We start from the raw sequence: 22,381 nt of genomic DNA on the forward strand, positions 1-22,381 counted from the left end.
GCCCCTCCAGTGGGGCTCGGAAGTCAGACCTGAGTTTGGATCCTGGCTCTGCTACCTCCTGGCTGTGAGATTCTGAGGAGGTAACTTCTTTCTCTGGCATTCAGTTTTCTCTTAAAAGGGGGTGACAAGGCCGCCCCCCCTTTTTAAGATTTGAGTGCATGCGTGCACATGGGGGGGTGGGGTAGAGGGAGGGGAGAGAAAGAATCCCAAGCAGACTCTACACTCAGCCCAACACAGAGCTCGATCTCATGACCCTGAGATCATGACCTGAGCCGAAAATCGAGGACACTTAACCAACTGAGCCACCCAGGCGCCCCAAAACCTTCCCACACTGGGGACATAATGACTCGCGTTAGGATATTCCCAGTTGTGTTCTCCTCCACTCACCCAGGTCATCCCAGCTCCTCCCTGTCCCTCATCCCCTGCATCCCGCTGGTCCCCAGGGCCTGTGTTATTCCCAGGTCACCTCACACCCACACAACTGCACCAGCAGCCTCATGTGTCTTCCCATTTTAGTGGCCTGGTTCCCCAGAATGCCAAGGACCTCCAGAAGCTGGTCTCTGGGGACCTTCCCAGTCTCACCACCCACCTCATCCCTGTCCTGCACATCAATCCTCTGGCTCCTAGAAAGGTCAGACCCTTGCTTACAGCCCTCTTGCACGTTATGACTTGCGTGGAATCTTCCCTCAGTCCCAATCCCTCCTTTTCTTGCTCCACCAGCTCCCTCCCCAACACTGGGTTGTCATCATTAACTGCCCCCACCAGACTGTGAGCTACTTGTTCCCTCCACTGTCCTCAACATCCAGTGGGGCAGGGTGTAGAAAGCCTGGCCAGTGGCCCTAGTGTCCACCACAGAACAGGGTCCAATCCCCTCCTTCCCTGATGTACTTCCCACCTGCCACAGAAGCCCAGCCCTATCCGACCTAGTCCTCTAATGCCTTTTCCTCCTTCTGAGAAGCAAAACATTGAGCCTGTCAGTTTTCAGCCAAGTACTGTGTCTCTAACGAGGGCAGACAGTTCACATCTATGAGGCCCCTGCAGCCAAAGAGCATGCTTCCTGCTCATCCTTCTCAGAGTGAGGGGAGCCTGTTTGTCAGGGTCTCAGAAGAACACTGATATTCTGGGGCCACTTTTCAGCCCTGAGGTGAGCTATAAAAAAAAGATATGTGGACACCTCCCTGGCCTTCCAGGGCCTGACAACAGTCCCGTCAGCTCTGGGACCAGAAGCTCACCTTACAGCGGGCTGGTACAGGCTGGGAGGGCCTTGGCAAGCAATTAGAATAAGAGGAGTTGTGAGGCCTGTCTCCTGGGATCTTAGAATTTCTATCTTGTGATTTAAAAGAAAGAGTCAGCGGGCCTTTTCTGACTGGGGGATATCCTGATGGATAGGCCCTAGAACAGTCTGGGATAAGGTATGTTTAGGTATCTTCCATCCTGCAAACGTAAGGCCATTCACAGTTAGGATCTGTGGATGTAACTCATTACCTGGTTGTGACTGAATAATTAGGTAACAGAAGCATGTGTTACACAGGAAAGGCCTTCTGTGAAATAGGAATGGGGGGGAAATGGTCTTAGGAAATGATGCGCATTTATCAGAAACCAGCTGCAAATGTCAAGTTGAGAAATCAGTTTCCATTAAAGCCCAGCAACAGGCTGGAACATGCAAGCACTGGTCTGGGAATCCGACTACCGAGTGACAGGGAAGCCACCAGGGTCCAGCCTTGCTCTGGCCGGACTGCGAGGGAAAGGGGAGCAGGGAGGAGAAGGCCCTTGGGCTTCGGGATCAATTTTTCTGGTAGAGCAGAAGGGACCTGTGTCCGTGAGAACACACGCTCCTCCCAAACACGGGAGACCAGCTCTAAGATTGCTTTTTTATTACATCCACGTTGTTGCAGTTCATGACCAGCACAGTACTTTGAGAACATTTTTGTTTTTAACAATAAATGAAAGCAGCTCTTTATAAGAAAAAGGCACCTGTTCCTTCAATAGGTCAGAAAAGCTTCCCATCCCTCCCTCCCTCCCCTCCAGCTGGAGCAGTCCCCAGGGGGACCCAAACTGCTACCCTAGAAACATTCAGCAAAGCAATCCTTAGCCTCCCTGACCCCCTCCCCCAGCAGCTGGGATGAGGGCAACCTATGCCTCATGGGTCATTTGATCTTGAGGTCCTTCAGGGCTGATTCCAAGCTCTGGAAGGAGACAGAACAGACAGGCTGGTTTTTGGTTGTCCCCCACACACCCACCCCCCAGGGACCTGACCTCTAGCCAGCCCAGCCCCTGGCAGAGGACAGAGAACCTGGTCTTTGGAGTTGGGCAGACCTGGGTTTGAACCCAGCCCTAAAGGGAGGTGCCCCAGGGGTGCCCATCTCCCCCTGCCTTCATCCCAAAGAAGTGCCTTCCTCCTAGAGAAATAAAAGGGGCTATCCATCGAGGAGGGCCAGGGGGAGGAGGGGCCAAGGTGGGCTAGGACTCACCTTCACGTCCCAGATGCTCATGCCGCCATCCATTCCTGTGGTGCAGAACTGGGAGCACTTGGCCTTCCCCCCGCTGAGCACCGAGATCTGGCTGCAAAGAGGAGGAGGGCTTCATGGGTCCTAGCCGTGGCCCTTTGCTGGACTCACGCCCGTCCGCCTTCCAGGAGCTCCCACCCGACTCCGGTGAGAAGTGCTGGGCTGTGCGGGTGGGGTGCGCCTCGCAGAGAGCCGGGGAAGTGGGCCGGGAGGGGATGCAGAGGAGGGGCTCGCGCGTCTGCTTGGAGGAGAGGTAGGAAAGCCCAGGCAAATGGAAGCGGATGTGCAGAGGCCGGGCACGGATCCCATGTGTGTGGGCGATGTCCAGAGTGATGGGAGTGTAGCAGGATGGGGGGAAAGCAAAACCGGGGGCTGGGAGGACCTGGGGGTCGTGCTGACGAGCCCTGAAAGCCGGGCTCAGGAGTTGGGTCTGAAAATGACACTGGACCTGACGGCCGCGGGGGGGTTACGCAGCTGGGGTCGGAGGCAGTCAGGAAGGGTCAGGAAGTCCCACCGTACTTCTCCCCACTTGGCTGCGGGGTGGGCACCTGGGGCTGGCAGGCCTGGGGCGTCGTGGACAGTTTCTCACGCCTCATCCTGCCTCACTGCTCAGGGAGGCGGCGGCAGGACCGTTTCAGCCACGGCCCTGCCCACAGGGCTGGTGGCTCTCTGGTCGTCCCAGAGAACCGCGACGGTCCCCACAGCACCTGCGCTGCCCTCACCTGATGCTGTTGTGCCACCTAGAGGTCGCCCGCTTCCTAAGTCAGGGCCCCCCACTTTTGACACTGCTGGGAGGGGAGTCAGGGTCGGTCCCGCCCTCACCTCACACTGTTCTTATGCAGCGAGTCCAGGCCAGTGCCCGAGGCCACACTGCCCTCTGAGCTCGCCTTCTTGTCCAGGTTCTGGAAGCGCTCTCGGGCCGTCAGGCCGCGCTGTGAGCTCTGCTTGGGCACGTCCAGCCGCCCGCCGAAGCTCAGCGTCCCTGTGGTGCCGTCGTAGGTAAACAGCACCGGGAAACAGTCGTGGCCCTGCGACAGGGCAACAGGGCGAGGAGGTCACAGGAGTGTGGCCGAGGGCGGGCACAGCGCCACTATCTTATGCATGGGGAAACAGAGGCTGGAGACAAGGCACGACACCAAGGGAGTCTGGTGACGGGACTTGGGTGGAGCCCCAGGGAAGCCCACACCAGCCTGGAGACACAGCCGGGCCCACCCTGGGTATACGGACAGGGACCGGGTGCTGGGGGGTGGTGGGAGCATCTAGGGGTGGCCGCCTTCCCTGGAAGCTCGGGGACCTTGTGCCCTGCCCAACCGGAGAATACCCCACAGCTGGATGCTTCTGTAGGCAAAGCAGGCCTGAGTCCGCCCTCACCCTCCGGGACCCGAGGGTGTTTGCTGGGGGGGGATGTGGGGGAAAGAGGGGAGACAGATTGGTGGGCAGGAGAAGAGCAGCGCCCTTCTGGATGCGGGGGAGAACTGTGCTGCCCCCACATACCCACTGGCCTGTAAGACGTAAGCAGAGACCTCAGGGTCCAGGGCACAATTCTCCGCCTCCCCCTTCTCCCTGCATGGCAGCTGGGGCGCATGTTGGAGACGCAGCCCCCCCGCCCCCCAAACACCTGCACTGGGGCCTTGTTACAGCAGCATAAGCCAGCCCGTTCCGACCAAGGAGGAAGAGAAGGTGGGGGGAGACCAGTGGAGAGCCGCTCTAACTAACACCGCTCCCCTCCCTGCCCCTCCCTGCCTCACCGCTGCCACCAGACTGTTGTCCGTGATGAAGGTCAGGGCCAGCAGCGGCAGCGTTTCAGAGGCCAGAGTCGCGACGCTGAGAGAGACAGCGGGGGGCGGGGGGTCAGCCGCTCCGGCCGCTCCCCGTCTGTGCCTTGGTTGCCCAACCCCCCTCCGCCACCCCTGTGGCCTGTACTCACGCCATTTTCTTGTCGGCATCGGCCAGGCACACGGTGCTGTCGTGGCTGACCCAGGCCACACGGCTGCCACTGGCCGAAAAGCAGACGCCGTGCACCCAGCCGCAGCTACTGCTGGACTCAAACATCAGCTCCCCAAAGGGCATCTTGGAGCCCCACGGGGTGGGTGCTGGCCGCTCCTCCACCTCCTTGATGTAGGCCGAGAAGATCCTGCCAGGAGAGACCAAGGGAGACAAACCGCAATGGCCGAGGGGGTCCGGGAGGCGCCTGGCAAGGGACTTCTCTCCCAGACTGGCCTGGTGAGGCCAGAGTGCCCAGCCGGGGGCTCGTGGCTACAGAGCCGGCTTTTCGTGACCTGCATCTTCATGCTGGGACGAGTCTGGGCCTCAGGGCCAGCACGGGGTCCCTGGACAGATCAGGTGCCCACAAACCAGCTTCCCCACCCACCCACAGAACCTCAGCAGGACGTTACCCCTCTCCACGTCCAGGGGCCGCCCCGGAGCCTGCTGGAGCCTTGTTTCCTGGGCGGCGCTTCAGAGACCCAGGCCATCTGTCTGGAGCTGGGAGCCCCAGGCCTTGGGAAGCTCACGGGGGCCAGGCCCAGAAGTAGAAACAGCCAGTGGGGGCTGAGGACACTACCTTCCAGGCCCGAGATAATGAGGCAGGTCTGTCTAAGCTTCTCAGTCATTTATGCCTTAGTGTGAGAAGCATACCCACTTGTTGTCCTTCAGGTGGAAGACAAGGAAACTGAAGGAGAGGAGGACATAGGAAAGAGGCCTTGCCGACATGAAGAGGTAGCAAAGGGTGCATCCTGCCGAGACTCTCCATGGGCTGGAGACAGGACCCAATGGCGACCCCTCCAAAAGCAAAACCTCACAGATGCTGGACTGAGGCCCTGGGTCATCCTGCTGGTGGCAGAGCTGGTCTGGAAGGCAGGGTGTGGGGCTCCCTCCACCCTGGTTCCCCTGATTTCAGGCCCCCCCCCCTCACCTGCACTTGAAGTCACAGGAGCCGGCAGCCAGGAGCACGTTGTTGGGGTGCCAGTCCAGGCTGAGGACAGTGGAACGAATGGGCTTCTTGATGTGCTTGCACACCCACCTGGACACACGGACAGGGAGAGGGGAGGGGGACCGGCACTCTCAGCACCCAAGGCCTCAGTGCCCCAGGGACTCTACCTTCCCATGGAGCCCTGCAGACCCCCTAGGGTCCCCAAAGGGAGGGGCCTGGGCACTGCTGGCCCACGGGCCTCTCAGGGCCTGGATCAGGCCAGTGGGGAGCAGGGTCCCTTCCAGCTGGGAACTCTATCCCTGGTGGCCTTTATTTTTTATTTTTTTCCTTTTTTTTTATTCTTATGTTAATCCCCATACATTACATCATTAGTTTTAGAATAAGTGTTCCATGATTCATTGTTTGTGCGTAACACCCAGTGCTCCATGCAGAATGTGCCCTCTTCAATACCCACCACCAGGCTAACCCATCCTCCCACCCCCCTCCCCTCTAGAACCCTCAGTTTGTTTTTCAGAGTCCATCGTCTCTCATGGTTCGTCTACCCCTCCGATTCCCCCCCCTTCATTCTTCCCCTCCCGCTACCACCTTCTTCTTTTTTTTCTTAACATATATTGCATTATTTGTTTCAGAGGTACAGATCTGTGATTCAACAGTCTCACACAATTCACAGCGCTCACCAGAGCACATACCCTCCCCAGTGTCTATCACCCAGTCACCCCATCCCTCCCACCCCACCCCCCACTCCAGCAACCCTCAGTTTGTTTCTTGCAATTAAGAATTCCTCATATCAGTGAGATCATATGATACATGTCTTTCTCTGTTTGACTTATTTCGCTCAACATAATACCCTCCAGTTCCATCCACGTTGTTGCAAATGGCAAGATCTCATTCCTTTTGATGGCTGCATAATATTCCGGTGTGTGTGTGTGTGTGTGTGTGTGTGTACACACATATACCACATCTTCTTTATCCATTCATCTGTCAATGGACATCTTAGCTCTTTCCACAGTTTGCCTATCGTGGACATTGCTGCTATAAACATCAGGGCGCACGTACCCCTTCGGATCCCTACATTTGTATCTTTGGGGTAAATACCCAGTAGTGCAATTGCTGGGTCGTATGGTAGCTCTATTTTCAACTTTTTGAGGAACCTCCATACTGTTTTCCAGAGTGGTTGCACCAGCTTGCATTCCCACCAACAGTGTAGGAGGGTTCCCCTTTCTCCGTATCCCCGCCAACATCTGTCGTTTCCTGACTTGTTAATTTTAGCCATTCTGACTGGTGTGAGGTGGTGTATCATTGAGGTTTTGATTTGGATTTCCCTGATCCTGGCGGCCTTTAAACCTCACGACAAACCTGGGGCAGGCTGTCCCATAGCAGCTAACTGGCCAGGGCTGAATTCATTCTCAAGTCCCCCAGACTCCAGCCTAGCCTCTGCCCTCAGGGACGCAGGGGAGGAAAGCATGACAGGCTGGACATTTCGGACAAGTGACCTGACCTCAGGGTGACTTACTTTGCTCATCTGAAAAGTGGGGACAACAGACGCCCAGTCCAGAGGGCTGTCGGGGTCCATGTGTGTGCGTGTGCAGGGCTTTAGGCAACGCTCACAGAGGTGGTCCTGGGGTGATCTGTGCCCTTAGTTCCGAGACAGGGCTATGGGAGTGCCTGGCACGTCACCTACAAGGTCCAGAGAGGACATACTTCCCCAGGGTCTTGTGAACAGGGCTCCTGACACCCTGTCCAGTGCTCTCTGGGACACTAGTCCCACCACCTTTTGGTCTGCAGCCCCAGGGTCCCTCCCAGCCCACCCTGACCCTGCCCAGGCACCCACCAGTCATTTTCCTGCTCAAAATAGCAGATGGAGATGACGCGGGAGCCACTACCCACAGCGAACTTGTTCTCCTGGGGAGCCCAGCGCACACAGCGAGCAGCCCGGTTGATCCTCAGGATGACAAGGGTGGGTTTCCACGTGCGGCCCTTCAGCGTCCACACGTAGGCATTGCGGTCTGTGCCACAGGTCACGATTCGGTTACTCTCGGGGGCCCAATCGATGCCTGTGGGATGGGGAGGAAACAGGCTGAAGCCATCCAAGCAGAAAGGCCCTCTGGCATCCACGTAGGAGGGGCTTGAGGCCACAATTTGGATGCAAGCTGCTCCAGGGTGTGCCACTTAGAACTGAGAGTGTTACGTCTCTCCAAAATATCACATGCTGGAAAGCCAAGAGACAGAAAAGAAATGGGTCCTTGGTAATGCTGAACTGAGCTGCTGGATCAAGCCTTTCCTGAAGCCCAAAACCTCTTCAGGTTTTCAGTAACATGAGTCAACATGATCCCTTTGTAACTTGAGCCAGTTTGAATTAGGGTTGTGTTACTTGCAACCCAAACTATCCTACCTAACACAGTGATTGGGTGGCCCTGCGCCATCCCGTCTCCTTTCCGGAGAGTGATCCCAGTCAGCCTGACGTACCTGTCACCTGCCCATTGTGCTCCTTGAGCTCGTGCACCTTGACCCACTTGGCCCCACTCTTCTCATAGATGTGCACCTCATGGTTGTTGGGGCAGATGGCAATCTCTGCAGGAGAGAAGGGTAGGGGTAGGGAGTGGGAGGAGGTGTGTGTGCCCAGGCTCCCCCTTCTCTCAAGTCCCCTCTCCCAGGAGTGCCCTTCACCCCTCTGCCTTGGCACGGGGCTCCCTGAAGCACCTTGCGACCCCTCGCCTGGGACTAGCCATCCTTCACCTGCACCCATAGGCACCCCCACAGCAGTCTCCTGCCCTCTGCTCCCAACTCCAGCCCTGGGCTCCTTGCTGCTCTGGGCAGTGCCAGGATCTCCTGCCGCCAGGCCTTGGCATGGCCGGCTCCCTCACCTCCTCCAAAACACCTCCCTGGCCACCCTTTCTAAACCAGTGCCTCTGCCTCCAATGATTTCCCTCCTCCTGCGTGTTTCTCTCCCCAGCGGCACCTGCAGCAGGGCCCCCTGGCCGGCTGCCCCTGCGTGTGCCCAGAGCTCGTCCATCCCCTCTTCCACACTGGCGACTGGAGGTGAAGGAGGGGGACAGCCAGCCCCAGAGCCCACGGTCCAGGGCGCCTGGCCGGTTTACCACCCGCATGTACTCCGGGAGCTCCCGCACCCCCCCCATCCTGTGGCAGTGGCACTCACGGGTGCGGTCCTTGTTCCAGGCGTGGCAGCTGATGGGTTCCACCAGGAAGCTGTGGTAGGCCATGGCCGCTGAGCTCCTGTGCCCGAGAGGGGAAGGGACCTCCAGTCAGCCCCGCCTCTGATCCCAGAAGAGGCCCCAGCTGACTTGTGGGAGGGCAGCAGGGGCCAGCCTGGCCTTCCCGTGAGTGGGGTGTGCTGAGCTTGTGTCGCTCATCATCTGTGCCTCAGTTTCCTCAAGGGTAGAGGGCCCCCTCCCCTGCAGAAGGATGGGGTGAGGGGCGTCTGGGTGGCTCAGTCGGTGAAGCATCTGCCTTCGGCTCGGGTCGTGATCCCGGGGTCCTGGGATCGAGCCCCGTGTCGGGCTCCCTGCTCAGTGGGAAGCCTGCTTCTGCCTCTCCCTCTGCCCCTTCCCCCCACTCGTGCTCGCTCTCAAATAAAGAAAATCTTTAAAAAAAAAGAAAAAAGGACGGGGTGAGGATGAGATGAACGCTGTACCCAGCACACAGCAGGCAGCCTTCCAGGAGATGGAGGGAGGAAGCCGGTCTGCAGGGGCCTGCGGGCAGGGGCACGGACCGACACACAGACACATCCCATCCTCAGCCAGAAAAGCCACTTGCTGTCCCTTCCACAGGAAGGGCAGGACGGGGCCCCGAATGGCTGGCTGGACTGTGGGGGTGAAGGCGGGTACAGAGGGCAGCTGGGTGCACCCCCAGGACTGGGCCCAGCCCGGACTGCAGCTCCCCAGCCTCCCCCGCTGCCACCCACTGAGCCTGAGGCAGGTGGGCTACACACCACAGTGGGTGACGGGCAGTCCCTTCGCCCCCTCGCCTCCCTGCCCAGCTCTGCCCACCCCTGTTCCTTTCGGCAGAGTCCTCCTCATCTGGAAAGACCCAAAGTGAACAGCACTTTCTCAAACCCATGCTCTCCCCACTTCCCCACTCAGCCGCAGGGCCTGTGGCGGAGCCGGGCTGCACGCTTGCCCGTGGTGACTGACCCTGGGCACATGGCTCACCCCTCCGAACCTCAGTGTCCAACCTGCACAATGGGAACAGGAGTCCTGCCCCCAGAGGCGTTGAGAGGGTAAAATAAGACATTAAGCCACACCTGGCACATAGTAGGTGTTCAGGAGACGCAGCTCCCGCGGGGTAACATCCAGCCATGACCCACCGAGTGGGAATGCATCTCCCCGGGTAGCCCCGCGGCTGATCCCAGGGCCCACGGGCCTCAGGCCTTTGCACTGGCTGTTCCCCCGGCCCCCAGAGCTCTCCCCCTGGGGGGCCTGCATGGCGAGCCCATGCTGCTGCCCTTCAAGTCCATGTTCCAAGGCCACCTTACCCTCTCTGACCGCCGTTTGCAGCTTCAGCCACTGGCCCCTACCCCAGCGCTCCCTATTCCCGATGGAAGTTTCCCCGCAGAGAATCATCACTGAGCATTCGTTACGCGGTTCTCATTCACAGCACCTGCAGTCTCCCCCAGCTGGGACTCACGGAGCTGGATGCACACAGTTCTCACGGGTCTTGTCCACACTGCTTTCCCCAGTGCCTGGGTGCTTGGCATGTAGTCGGTGCTACCTAAGTACGTGAGGAAGCCAGCTGTATACTGTCACTAGTACCCAGCAGAGGAAGTTCTTTATTAAAAATTAAAACAGGGGCCACCTGGTGGCTCAGCTGGTTAAGCGTCTGCCTTCGGCTCAAATGATCCCAGGGTCCTGGGATTGAGGTCCGCATCAAGCTCCTTGCTCGGCGGGGAGCCTGCTTCTCCCTCTGCCTCTGTCCCTCCCTCTGCTTGTGCTCACTCTCTGATTTAAAAAGAAAAAAAAATTAAAAACTACTGGGACGCCTGGCTGGCTCAGTCGGTAGAGCATGCAACTCTTGAACTTGGGGTTGCGAGTCAAACCCCATGTTGGGTGTAGAGAGGACTTAAAATCTTAAAAAATCCCAAAAAACAAAAAACAACCACCACCCAACATTTCCTGAATGCTCCTTACTTGCTAGCTCTAAGCAGTCCAGGCATTTTTTTAATTCCAGTAGCGTTCCCACAGTGTTCTTAGTTTCAGGTGTAGAGCATAGTGACTCAATTCTATACGTTACTCAGCGCTCATCAAGATAAGTGTGCTCTTAGTCCCCTTCGCCTGTTTCACCCATCCCCCCACCCCAGGTGTTCTTGACTTTAGTGCTCAGAGGCCACAGCCCCAGATGACAGACAGAGAGGCTGAGGTTCAGCGAGGGGAAGCTACCTACCCAGTCACACCTGGCAGGTGTCACCAGGAACCCGTTGGCAGGTCTGCAGCCCATGGACTGGGCTAAAGGCAGGCTTCTCCCCAGCTCTGGGTCTGAGCCCTGAACACCCCAGGAAACTAGTGGGCACCTATCCGGCCCCTCCGGAGAATGGCCACCTGTTCAGGCTCAGCTTACCCACATGGCTGACCCAGAGGCCCTGCTGGAAGGCACAGCATGGAGTTGGGGCCCAGCCGCTAGAGATGGGCTGCATGTAGCCCACTGTCCCCCAAGAAATCCAGGGCTCAGTGATGGGCCTGCCCCAGGTGGCACCACAAATCCTGCCGGGCCTGGCTTCCTGACCCCCAGCTCACCGCCCTGTGGCCCCTGCTCCTCCTGCCCACCCCAGATGCAAAACCTGTTTTTATTTACAGCAGGAAGCTCTGGGAGGTTCCTGGGGCAGCCCAGGTCTCATGGACACACAGACACACATGCAGGGACAAGGTAGGGACATGCCTGGAGCAGGGCACCAAGTGGGTCCTCAATCCACTGCTGAGGAAGAGAAAGCTGATACACCTGCTCAGGCCACACACGCTCATGCATGTTCAGCCTTGCACGTGCACACACAAGCACACTGCTACCATATGCTCCCACGTGTCCAGCCTTGCACGTGCACACGTGTCCAGTCTTGCACATGAACAGACAAGCACACTGCTCCCACATGCTCACAAGTGTCCAGCCGTGCATGCTCACACGCATCTAGCCTTGCACGCTCATACCTGTCCAGTCTTGCACGCACACACACAAGCACACTGCTCCCACATGCTCACAAGTGTCCAGCTGTGCACGCTCACACGCATCTAGCCTTGCACGCTCATACCTGTTCAGCCTTGCATGCACACACACAAGCATACTGCTCCCACATGCTCACACGTGTTCGGCCTTGCACGCTCACACGTGTCCAGTCTTGCACACGCACACTGCTCCCACATGCTCACAACTGTCCAGCTGTGCACACTCACACGAATCTAGCCTTGCACGCTCATACCTGTTCAGCCTTGCATGCACACACACAAGCATACTGCTCCCACATGCTCACGCGTGTTCGGCCTTGCACGCTCACACGTGTCCAGTCTTGCACACGCACACTGCTCCCACATGCTCACAAGTGTCCAGCCCTGCACGCTCACACATGTTCAGCCTTGCACGCACACACACAGCACACTGCTCCCACATGGCTGCTTCCCCAGCCTCTCCTTATAAGGCCTCTCTGTGTAAGGCAAAGGCCCCGGAAGTGGCACTTCGGGGCCCTCAGCTCAGGTCAGCAGGTCTGATGGGGACTTCCCCCAGCACTTCCGGTGCCGCTGGGTGGGGTCAGCATGGGCATCCAGCTTGGTGGGAGCACTTCACCATCCACACCGCAGACGACAAGCAGTGGGAGGACCAGGCCTATCTGTGCTGATCTGCCCACCCCCATTTTCCAAGGTCGCCAGCGGGGCCCAGCCGAAAGCGCTTGTTGGCCGCTGTGGAGGCCAATTCCCCCACCACCCTTTCAGCCCCTGGTGGCCCAGAAGGAAGAAGCCCTGGGGCGACAGCCCTGAGGGTCTCTGGGCCCACCGCTCACCTACAGAATGCAACTTCCCAGCTCCAACTGTCCCAGACCGTGTGCCTGGGCGTCTCTGCCTCTTGCAGGGTCTTGGCAAGAGTATCTAGACCCAGGGCCAGGCTGCAAAAGCCTGTCGAGCGTGATGTTCCAGAGTTCCAGGCTGTGAGGACTGCTGAAGACAGCAGCTCCCTTTCTAGTCACACAGCCAAGAGGACTGGGGGAGCCCTGACCATTGTTCCTTGGGACCCAAACAAAGGTCCTCAAGTGGGAGAGGAAGGGGTTGATAAAGATGACCACAGGCACAGTGGGACAGGCTGGGGGGAGGCTCAGACCACATCTATCAGCCAATCACACTTTAGCATGAATTCAGACAGAAATACTCATAGTACACTGCATTAACGAACACCTTAAAGGGGCTGGGGGGTAGATCCGGGGGAAGGGGGTGGGAGGGAAGAGGTGCATTTTCCCGTTTTCATAACTTCTGCAAAGCAACTAAAACCAGCAGGGCCTCAGCAAGGACTCCCAACCCCCAAGTTAGCAATGAGGAAGTGGTAACCCAGAGAGGGGAGTAGCTTCTCTGGCCACTGTCGCCTCAGGGCTACATCCTCCTAGAGGAGAATCACTGGATTGTTCCAGGAGGTCAGACTGGCCACCCTGCCATGGGAACTGACGTCATCGTTCCCAGGAAAACCTCCATGGGACCTGAGCAAGCACCCACCGCCAACCAGTCAGTCACCCTAAAGAATACCAACTAGAGTTGCTTTGCCCAAGGGTGTCGACAATACAGTGCCTCAGCAATGGCTCCCGGGGGGGAGACAAAGTCAGGCTGAGGCCATGGCCTCGGGAACACCCACCCACTTGTCACTGTGCCTCTGTGAGTCAGCACCATGGGACCACTGGATGATTGGGGGTCAGAGGGAAGGAGAAAGGGGCTCTGGGGACGGTGTTGGGACTAGGAGTCCATGTGCAGTGCTCTGTGCCTCATTACCCCAGAAACAGAGGCTGGGGGAGTGTGGGCCAAACGCCGAGCCTCCCCTGGCTGGCTCCCCTCTGCCAGCCTAAAGCCAGGATCTGCGCGTTCCCAGTAGCCCTTCCCCTGCATCCTTCCAGCACACAATGAACACTCAGTATGAATGGGCTGGAGATCATCCAGGGCTGGGGCTGGGAGAGCACAGGGAAGGGTGGCCTGAGGTCTGGGAGGGAGGTCGTGTCTCCAAAGTAGGAAGTGGGTTTCCCTCCAGGGGGTGCCAGAGACCCCGCACTGGGATATGGAGGAGGTAAGCTCCCTAGGGGCAGGGTATGTGCTTTGTCCACCCAGGTATCTCCCCACCAACTAGAGTGCCTGGCACATAATAGGTGCTCAATAATATTTCTTAAATGTGGTTGCAGGAATCTCATCCTTTTCTTTAGGGGATGGGCTACAAGAAATGAATATGTTTTATTATCTCAGTGGCCTACGTATGCAATTTGTAAATATTTACTGGGGAGTACGTGCTCAGTTTTTTTTTTTTTTTTTTTCCTTCCTGGTTAGGGTCAATGATTAGCAAAGGTTGGAAACCTGAAATCTAGAAGGTCCTCTCTGAGCATTTGGGAAGACTCAGCTCCCCTCCAAAGCAGAGCAAGCCAGGTGAAGGCTGGCTCAGCGCTCCTTCCTTACAGTGCTGGGGTCAAATTCTGACTCTCCATACTGGCTGGATGCCCTCAGCCAATGCTTCCTTCACATCTCGATCAGAAAAGGTTGGGGCTGAACAAGGTACCGGCTGTAGGTTCCTTATTGCTTTCAGAGAAGCTTGGCCAAGTTCCTCTGAAGCCAGAGATTTGGCTGTATCTGAGACGAAGCCAGGCAGGAGCAGTCTGGAGCAAGATCCTAGCCCTACAGGCACTCAGGGAAGTCCCCACCCAGCTCAGAAGCTCCAGGGAGCTGCCAGCAAGCCATTTTGCACACGTGCTAAGCAGTTACTCAACTTCCTGTTGTGGATGGAACAGCCCTTGCCACCCCAGACAGACCAGCTAATACCTCCTCCCCAGGTCTGCTCCCGAAGTCTTCTAAACCAGGCAAAAATCAAGTCAAGAAACATAAATGAAAACAATCATACAAAGGCACCATTAAAGCTTACTACTAAAGCAATCCAAACAAAACAAACTCCAAAAACACATAAAACTCAGTGTTGGCAGGGTTGTGGAGAAACTCTCATTTGCTGCTAATTTGTTCAGCCTTTCTGAAGAGCAACGCAATAACAATTCAACAACTGGGTCAGAACAAGCAGAATAACACCAGCAGGAACTTAAAAATTAACACTCTTTGGTGGCATAAATTCATTCTGGTGCTAAGAAAATACCCCCCCCCCCTTTTTTTTTAAGCAAACATGTTCTTAATAACCCCCTTTAGAATGGTGGAAGGGTGGAAAAATCCAGAGGACTATAAATATGGCAAGAGTAAATTGTGACACTAACATGTTGGGATACCATTTAACTAACTGAGAGGATGTATGCACAGAGACACACCTTTACCGGCATCTTTAAATGCCGAGTAGTTTTACCCAAGACTTTGACATACATTCTCTTTGAAAGCAAGCCTAAAAAGTTTTGTGGGTTTTTTTTTTTTCTTTTTTAAACCTTCATTTTGTACAAAAAGAAACAGACTCAGACAAAAAGCCAAGATTTGCTCAAAGCCACACAGCTCCTACATGGCCCAGTTTGGGATTCAGACCCCAAATCGCAGAGGTTAGCATCATCCACACACTTTGATAAATGTGGGCAGGCCTTATAATGGTGGCAAGAGTAGGAGCACATCTGTACCCTGTGTGTGCCTGGCACTTCCACACATTATCCCATGGAAGCCTCAGGACGTCCCCATTCTACAGATAAGATAGGTTGAGGTCCAGGGAAGTTAGGTGACTTGCTAAGGTCATCGGCCAGTGATGGAAGCTGGCACTCTTACCCTGGTCCCGGGGGACGGGTGTCCTTAACCACTGGGCAGCGCCGCCTGCCAGGCGCGGGGAGTCCGGGGACAGCCTGGAAGCACCCCGGGAGAGCCTCCGGCTCCGTCCCCGCGCTAGGCTGGCTACGGGGCTTCTTAGTGTTACTGTCACCGCCCTGGGCGGGCCCCGCTGCTCTCCCACCGCCGGCCAAGGAGGGGCCACTCAGTCCGGCGTCCGGACCCCCTCCCGGTGAGGACCGCGGACCCGGGCCCCAGGGGCAGGGGGGTGGGCGGGGGGGGGGGGTCGGCAGTGGCGGGGGGGGGGGAGGGAGGGGCAAGGTGGGCGGGGGCGCCAGCTCATTTCCCGGCCGGAGCAACCCGGAAGGCTGGAGGATGGAGGGGAAGTGACTGGGCGTGGGGCCCTCGCGGCCCGAAATAGCGGGGGACACCGATCGCGGGGCAGGGTCAGGAAGAGGTAGGCGGGGGCGGCGGGGGCGGCGGGGGCGGCGGGGGCGACGGGGGCGACGGGGGCGGGGGGGAGGCCGGGGCCGCCCCGAGGGCGCCGGAGGCAGGGAGCCCTGCATTTCCCTCGCCCGGAGGGGGCCTACCACCCCGGGCCCGGCCCGCCATCCCCTGGTCCCCTCCCCTCCAGGCGACCCCACACACCTGGCAAGCCCCCAGCCCTGTGCCCCTTCACGCAGGCACCCTCTCCCCGCGCCCCCACGTCTGCGGGCGTCCCGCACCCTCCTCACCTGCATGCGACTCTCCGCCCCCTCCCCTCCGGGCGCCCCCTCCCCTCCGGAGGGTCCCCCAGCCCCCTCACCTCGGGGCGCCCCGGCCGCGGACTCTGGGCAGTCGACGCGCCGAACCGGCTCTGGGCCCCGCGCGGCGCCGCAGCCACTTCCTCGTGGGCGGGGGGCGGGGCCTCCCAGCCTCAGCCCCGCGGGGACGGGGGCGGCGACCAGGGTGGCGGCGGCCGCGAGATCCCAGGCCCCGCCCACCCAGCCGGGGTGGGGGCTGCGCGGAGCCCGGGCGCCCAGAAATCGGCCGCGACCGCCCCTCGTAACTTTACGCGTGGGGAAACTGAGGCTCCGAGAGGCGCCCAGGCGGAGCAGCCGCCGGGCGGGGCGCGCACGTCCCCGCCGCCCGGAAAGCGCCCTCTCCATCCTTCCTCCGCGAGTTGATACCCTCAGGGCGCAAAAACAGTGCAGGCCCGGAACCGGCTGCGGGCAGGAAGGCGAGGCGAGGCTGCCCTCCCGCCCTCGCTGCAAACGCGCCCGGCGCAGGGCTGCCCGCTGGCCTCTCGCAGCGCCTCTTGGCTGGCCCAGCTCGTTCTCTCCATGAGGACTCCTTGCCCTTTGATTCCGCTGCGGTCCCCTTCTCGCCTTTAAGTTGCCTGGTGGCCCTGCAGCCACGTGAATTTGGATCCTGGGCCAAGTGGTCCCCAGGGGTCTTTCTGTCCTTAGCCTCTGCCTCATCAGTGGAGATGTGGCCAGATGGCGGGGCAGATGGGGAAGACCCTGGTGAAGACCCTGCTGTGCCCACTCAGCCGGTCAGACCCCTCCCCAGGAGTCCTCTCTCCCAGGGTCAGCCAGGCCACCGGCAGCAGATGGGGTGCGGGGTCCTCCCGGACTCAGGAGGTCTGGGGCCAGACTCCCACCCTTTACCGGTCTCGGGGCTGTGACACATGCTGTTCTTTCTGCCTGGAACACTTTTCCCACCCTGTCCCCACCTGGCCAACTTCGGTTTATCCTGCAGGATGTGTCTCTTAGCTCACTGTCTACAACCCCCACTGGAGGTGCCCGCTGGGCTCCCAGCAGGACCCTGCGCTCACCCATCCCAGCTCCTGTTACACTGAGCTCTTCCTCTGCGGGACGGTGGGGAGGAGGACATGTGAACATGGCAGCTCCTCCAGGAGCGAGCAAGCTTCAGCTGCGGCTTGTGGGACTACCAGCCCTCCTGGCTCCAGGAGACACTGCGGAGCTGTCACCAGCCCTCCCATCTAGCCGTGGAGAAAATCTCAGAGACATGACCAGCGCCCTGGTCAAACTCTAACTGGTCAGCTCCAGCCCTACCTGATTCCAGAGGTTTCCGGACCAGTGAGCCAAGGACTTGACTTCTTCAGCTGGCTTGAGTTGAAACTTTGTTACCCATCGCTCTAAGCACCCTGACAAATAGGACCGCCAGAGGATTCCTCCTCCCCAGGCCCCAGGGTGAAGATGTTGCACTTCGCCCTTCTCAGGTTTCCAAGAAAAGCAGCTACACACCCAGGCTGACTCTTCCGGGTTGGCTGACTTGCAGGAGGGATTCGTTTGGGGGCTGGTGCATTATCCTCAGGGCCTCAAGATTCTTTCCGGCTTTCTGTTCCTACCTCCTGGCTGCACTGGCCTTGCTGCCTCCTGGTCACAAGAGGGCAGCCAAGCTCCAGACATCTAGACTCCGGGCATGGTGGGCTGGCCCCGGCAGTGGCGAGGGAGACCAGGGAGGAAAACCTTTCCCGAAACGCCCAGTCTGATCTCCTTGTGTCTCAGCGTGTGCCCACCCCGACATGGGGACCATGGGTTGCTCTCCCTGAAATCAAGGGATTGCCACCTGATCCCTGTGAGGAGGAGGAGGAGAAACCCCTGTGTCTCCTTTCCTAGGCCACACCTGCATGTGAGGTGGACGAAGCCCAGGAGGCCCAGAACATGCTTAGCATCTCATATCCCGGGGCCGGGATGGGGGCGACACCTATTACACACCCCCTTCCAAGCCACGTGGTTTTGTAGCAGTGTGATTGGACACTACAACGGAACCCCCCAAGGTATAGTTGGAAGGGTCCCCTCCTGTCCGTTTCCGTGACCTCACCCTGGCCCCCGAGCCTGGCCTGACTCACCTGGGCTTGCTCACCAGGCATCTCCACTCCCGGCCCTCGCCCAGCAGGGGGCGCTCTCCACCTTGCGTGGGGACTCCAACGCACGATCCCAAAATCAAGAGTCGCTTGCTCCACGGACTGAGCCAGCCAGCCAGCCCCCCACCCCCGCCCTGGACTTGTTTTGTCATCTTTAAAATGTGACAGTAGGTTTCAACCCTGTAGGGTTGTTGTGAGTAGTTAACGCCTCTCAGTCGCGTTCCTTGTGCCGGGTCCAGGAGCTATTCTCAGGTAGCGCATCAAAGGTGTGGTTATAGCACCTTTCCTGGGATCCCCCAGGTGAATGAAGTAATGGTGGTGGCTTTCCAGCTTTCTTTTTTTGTCCGAGAGAGAGCACAAGCAGGGGGAGCGGCAGAGGGAGAAGCAGGCTTCCCGCTGAGCAGGGAGCCCGATGCGGGGCTCGATCCCAGGACCCCGGGATCATGACCTGAGCCGAAGGCAGACACTTAACTGGCTGAGCCACCCGGCGCCCCTTTCAAGCTGCTTCTGGTCATGACCCACAGTGATGTGTATTGTGACCCCGTACACCCCCCCACGTATATCCGAACCCTAGGTATCATGACGCACTCTTACTGCCATGCCAAGTGTTCTTTTCTTGTTTCAGTTTTTCAAATGCCAATCATGACCTACGAAATTGATTTTCACAACCACGAATGGGCTCTGACCCGCAATTTGGGAAGAACTGTTCTAGACCCTGTATCTCTTCCTTTTTCTGAATCGACAGCATATGTATTAGTTTTCTATTGAGCTGTAGCAACTTGCCACAAACAGCGCGGCTGAAAAAAACACAAACGTGTTCTCTTACATTTCCGGAGGTCAAAGTCCCCGGTCTCGGTGCGCAGTGTGGCGTTCCTTCCAGAGGCTCCAGGGGAGACCTTGTTTCCTTGTCTTTTCCAGCGTCCAGAGGCCACCTGTGTTCCTTGGCTCCGAGGCCCAGCGACACTCCCACCCACGGCCCCATCTCTGACTCACCTGCCTGCCTCCCTCATAAGGATCCCTGGGTTTACAGTGGGCCCACCTGGATAATCCAGAATCCTCTTCCTCTTTAACTTAATTACGTCAGCAAAGTTCACGGTTCTGGGGATTAGGACATGGACATCTTTGGGGGGGGCATTATTCTACCTACTGCACCCAGTATTTAAATTATACATGTATAAATAAATAACCTAACCTTATAATACATATACTGATCTACACGGGACCCGAGTCCACACGGGGTAGCTCACGTCTTGGCCACACTGCAGGTGCTGAGGGAAACCCTGACCCTCCACATCATTGCCTCCAGAGCTGGGCACACGTGGGAGCTAAACCACTTGGGTGATGGCCGTTGGGCCAAACCGAGAGTCGCCTACGCAATCAATCTGGGTTCTGAGGCTGAATATTCTCAGAATATTCTGGAAAGAACTATTGGATTTTTCTTTGGTTAGTAAGACCCTTTATACACTGCTTCCCACTCTACCAGTTATAAGGGTCTCCGGGGCCTATTATAATAGGGCCAGTGCCAAGCCTAAAAGTGAACCTCGGTTTTCCTGAGTATCTAACAGGAATTAGTTTTTTTTTTTAAAGATTTTATTTATTTCAGAGAGAGAGAGAGGGTGAGAGAGAAAGCACAAGCCGGGGGGAGGGACAGAGGGAGAGGGAGAAGCAGACTCCCCACTGAGCAGGGAGCCCGATGCGGGGCTGGATATCAGGACCCGGGGATCATGACCTGAGCTGAAGGCAGACGCTTAACCCACTGAGCCACCCAGGTGCCCCTACTAATCCTGTTTTTACTGCCATTTTACAGCTGAGGATACGGAGGCTCAGCGATGTTAACTAGATTGCTCAGGGTCACACAACTTGGCAGAACTATAACCTGACATTAAAGCCCAAAGCCTTGAATCAAAGGGCTCTGGCAGTCACCCAGAGGCCCCCCAGATTGGCAGTTATTGTGGCCCCGGGCCCGGCAGCACCGTTGGTTTCCAGCTGGACGGGTGAGAAAAAAGACAATTCTGGCTAAGTTCTTGGAGGCAAAGTTAGAAATTTTTGTTCTTTGTTGCCATTGTTTCTCTCATGGAATACGGTGTTTCTCTAAAAACCTCTGGGCTTGCTGGCCAAACCATGTGATTTAATGATACGAAAAGGGAATTTTTAGCTGATTCCTCTTTAGGGCCTACTTTTGTCCCGTGACAATGGCCTTGCGGATGCACAGGTGCAAACACGTATAACAGAAAGGGGCTCCTGCCATCCGGGGTCCCGAGAGGTGGCTACCGCAACAGGGACGAGGCAGGCCCACCAGGCCAGCCCCTCGGCTGCTGAGATTCTCTCCTGGAGGAAAGTGATGCTCCCCATGAGACACCAAAAGGGCAAAATTACTCTTCAGAATGTACCACGATATAAAGCACTGTTACCAGTGTCCTAAAACCAGGGTTGTCTTTGAATCACTGTGAGGCAGGAGGCAAGGGAGGCTCGGGGGGCAAGTTGATCAAAGTCAAGTCATTTTGGATTTAGGCTGACCCCTAACCTAAAAGTCAGCAGGTCATAAAAAGAGTCGTGAGACCCCTCTCCCTCTGGCAGTAAAAGCCACAAAGTTTGGACACTCTTACCACTGCTCCCCGTGGGTAGTTCTGCAACCTAAGCAATGGAAAAACTGCCCGATGGAAATGCTAAACCCGAAGTTAAAGAGTAAGCCCCTCCCTGTACAGCTAGCTAATTTTTAAAAACGCGTAAAACCCCTTGTTGGAGGCAAAACAGCGGTGGCGGGCAGGGGTGGGGTCCACTTCCCCATACTCTGTAAAGCAGCTCCTTTCTTACTTCTACACTTATCTTTGTCCCTTTCTATAAATGGCTTGCTCTTGAATTCTCTCTCGTGCAAAGCCAAGAACTCTTTTGGTGAGGGGCCTCAACCCATCAGACCTCAACTGCTCCCCTTCTCCTGGGCCAGGGAGAGCAGGAATATGGCTGTGCCCAAGGCTACTCTGTATTTACTTCCTTTGCTAATTATTTATATTTGCACCTCTCAAGATTCTCAGTATTGGGACGTCAAACTTCCCGTCTGATCATGAGGAGAACTCAGTTTGGGCCCAGTAATGTCTAGCGGAAACTGTTAAGGTAACGTGTCCCTTTCCTGTCCCCACGGCACCCTCCCCCGCAGCACGTCCCCGCAGCGTGCTATGAGGGGGGGCTGCCCCTGCCCCGGGCACAGAGCGGCCCCACAGAGTGGCGCCTCAGAGCAGGCTCAGCAGCTGGGCATCTCTGCGGCCTCGTGTGCAGCTCTCCGAGGCTGGAAGACAGCAATCAGTAAATGCTGCTTTTCTCAGAGGTGGGGTAGGGTGGCTCGATTTCAGAATCCAAGATTTTACCCTAAAAACGAACTAGTCTAATGAAGCGTTTGTCCCTATTTTTCTAATGGAAACGGCAGAAGGAAACAAAACCAAAAACACATCCAGTATTTTTATTTGTTTAGCGGACAATGGACATGTCTCCCACCCTTTCCTTTAAGTTAGTGTGACAATTTTCCATAATAAACTACTTAAAGAGAAGCTTTGGTCAAGAATGGAATGAAATAGCAAAAACAAAAAAACAGAAAAACCCAAATCACGGCTGCTTTTAAAAAACCAACACTGTCACCAGTTATATTCAAACAAAAACACACAAACGATATTTGCGCGAAACGGGTCTTCAGTGTCTCCGTGCGGCTGGCTCTCCTCACCACCATGCACACGGCGGGGCTGCGTCAGCGCGTTTGTCAGTCTGTGAGTCTGTCCGTTTGTCATGCTGGATCTGGGAGGCTCACTCAGCTTCACATTATCCGGAGGCCCTGGATGGAAGACTCTAAGGTCTTGAAAACGGCAGGAAGAACACTGAGAGTTACTGAGGACGTCGTGGCGTCTTCCCCCAGCCCCCCTGCACCACACGACTGCCCCCTCCCCCCGCCGCCTGATGTGCAAGCCCCGTACCCCCCAAATCTGGCTTAGCCCAGCTCTGACACCCGCTCTCCCAGGCCTGGGCCCCCTGCTGGCCCTTCCAAGCCCTGCGCTCCCCAGTCACCATGGCTCTGAGCCACAGGATCTGGGCCAGCCGCACTTACTGGTGAGGGCTGCCTGCGTGCATGTCCCGTCCCTCTCGCCACACCCGAGAGGCCCTCACGGCG

At 57.2% G+C, this 22,381-nt stretch overlaps 3 protein-coding genes across 9 annotated transcripts in view; 1 reads left to right on the forward strand and 2 right to left on the reverse strand.

The window, feature by feature from the left end:
* The window catches only part of PDAP1 (PDGFA associated protein 1), a 33,634-nt gene extending 11,748 nt beyond the window's left edge, over window positions 1–21,886 (forward strand). Inside the window, exon 6 of one of the 2 annotated variants that reach the window (XM_054507691.2) lies at window positions 19,147–21,886. In XM_054507691.2, the coding sequence (XP_054363666.1) occupies window positions 19,147–19,298 (152 nt within the window). In that variant the 3' untranslated portion in view covers window positions 19,299–21,886. Of the gene's footprint in view, window positions 1–5,162; window positions 6,246–19,146 lie in introns of those variants that run through there. The other variant, XM_054507690.2, reaches the window with a different exon arrangement.
* On the reverse strand, window positions 1,860–17,432 carry ARPC1B (actin related protein 2/3 complex subunit 1B). Of its 6 annotated transcripts, XM_045875776.1 has the most exons (11): window positions 16,162–16,269; window positions 10,084–10,167; window positions 8,597–8,673; window positions 7,906–8,010; window positions 7,271–7,493; window positions 5,422–5,529; window positions 4,435–4,641; window positions 4,256–4,331; window positions 3,330–3,535; window positions 2,472–2,562; window positions 1,860–2,186 (listed from the first exon to the last, which is right to left on the reverse strand). In XM_045875776.1, the coding sequence occupies exons 3-11, from the start codon at window positions 8,658–8,660 to the stop codon at window positions 2,148–2,150; spliced, it is 1,119 nt and encodes a 372-aa protein (XP_045731732.1). In that variant the 5' UTR covers window positions 8,661–8,673; window positions 10,084–10,167; window positions 16,162–16,269; the 3' UTR covers window positions 1,860–2,147. The 6 variants fall into 6 exon arrangements, with proteins under 6 accessions (XP_045731732.1, XP_064449348.1, XP_045731731.1 ...); XM_064593278.1 differs by lacking the exons at window positions 10,084–10,167; window positions 16,162–16,269 and adding an exon at window positions 17,414–17,432; XM_045875775.2 differs by lacking the exon at window positions 10,084–10,167 and having other exon boundaries at window positions 16,162–16,240.
* The window catches only part of ARPC1A (actin related protein 2/3 complex subunit 1A), a 28,569-nt gene continuing 27,855 nt past the window's right edge, over window positions 21,668–22,381 (reverse strand). Inside the window, exon 10 of the mRNA XM_045875789.3 lies at window positions 21,668–22,069. Coding sequence (XP_045731745.1) covers window positions 22,031–22,069 — 39 coding nt within the window. The 3' untranslated portion in view covers window positions 21,668–22,030. The remainder of the gene's footprint in view (window positions 22,070–22,381) is intronic.

Source organism: Mirounga angustirostris, unplaced genomic scaffold (assembly GCF_029215605.1).
Source record: "Mirounga angustirostris isolate CCGP_5_RB_7025 unplaced genomic scaffold, mMirAng1.0.hap1 SCAF_5, whole genome shotgun sequence".
NCBI classification, from domain to species: Eukaryota; Metazoa; Chordata; class Mammalia; order Carnivora; family Phocidae; genus Mirounga; species Mirounga angustirostris.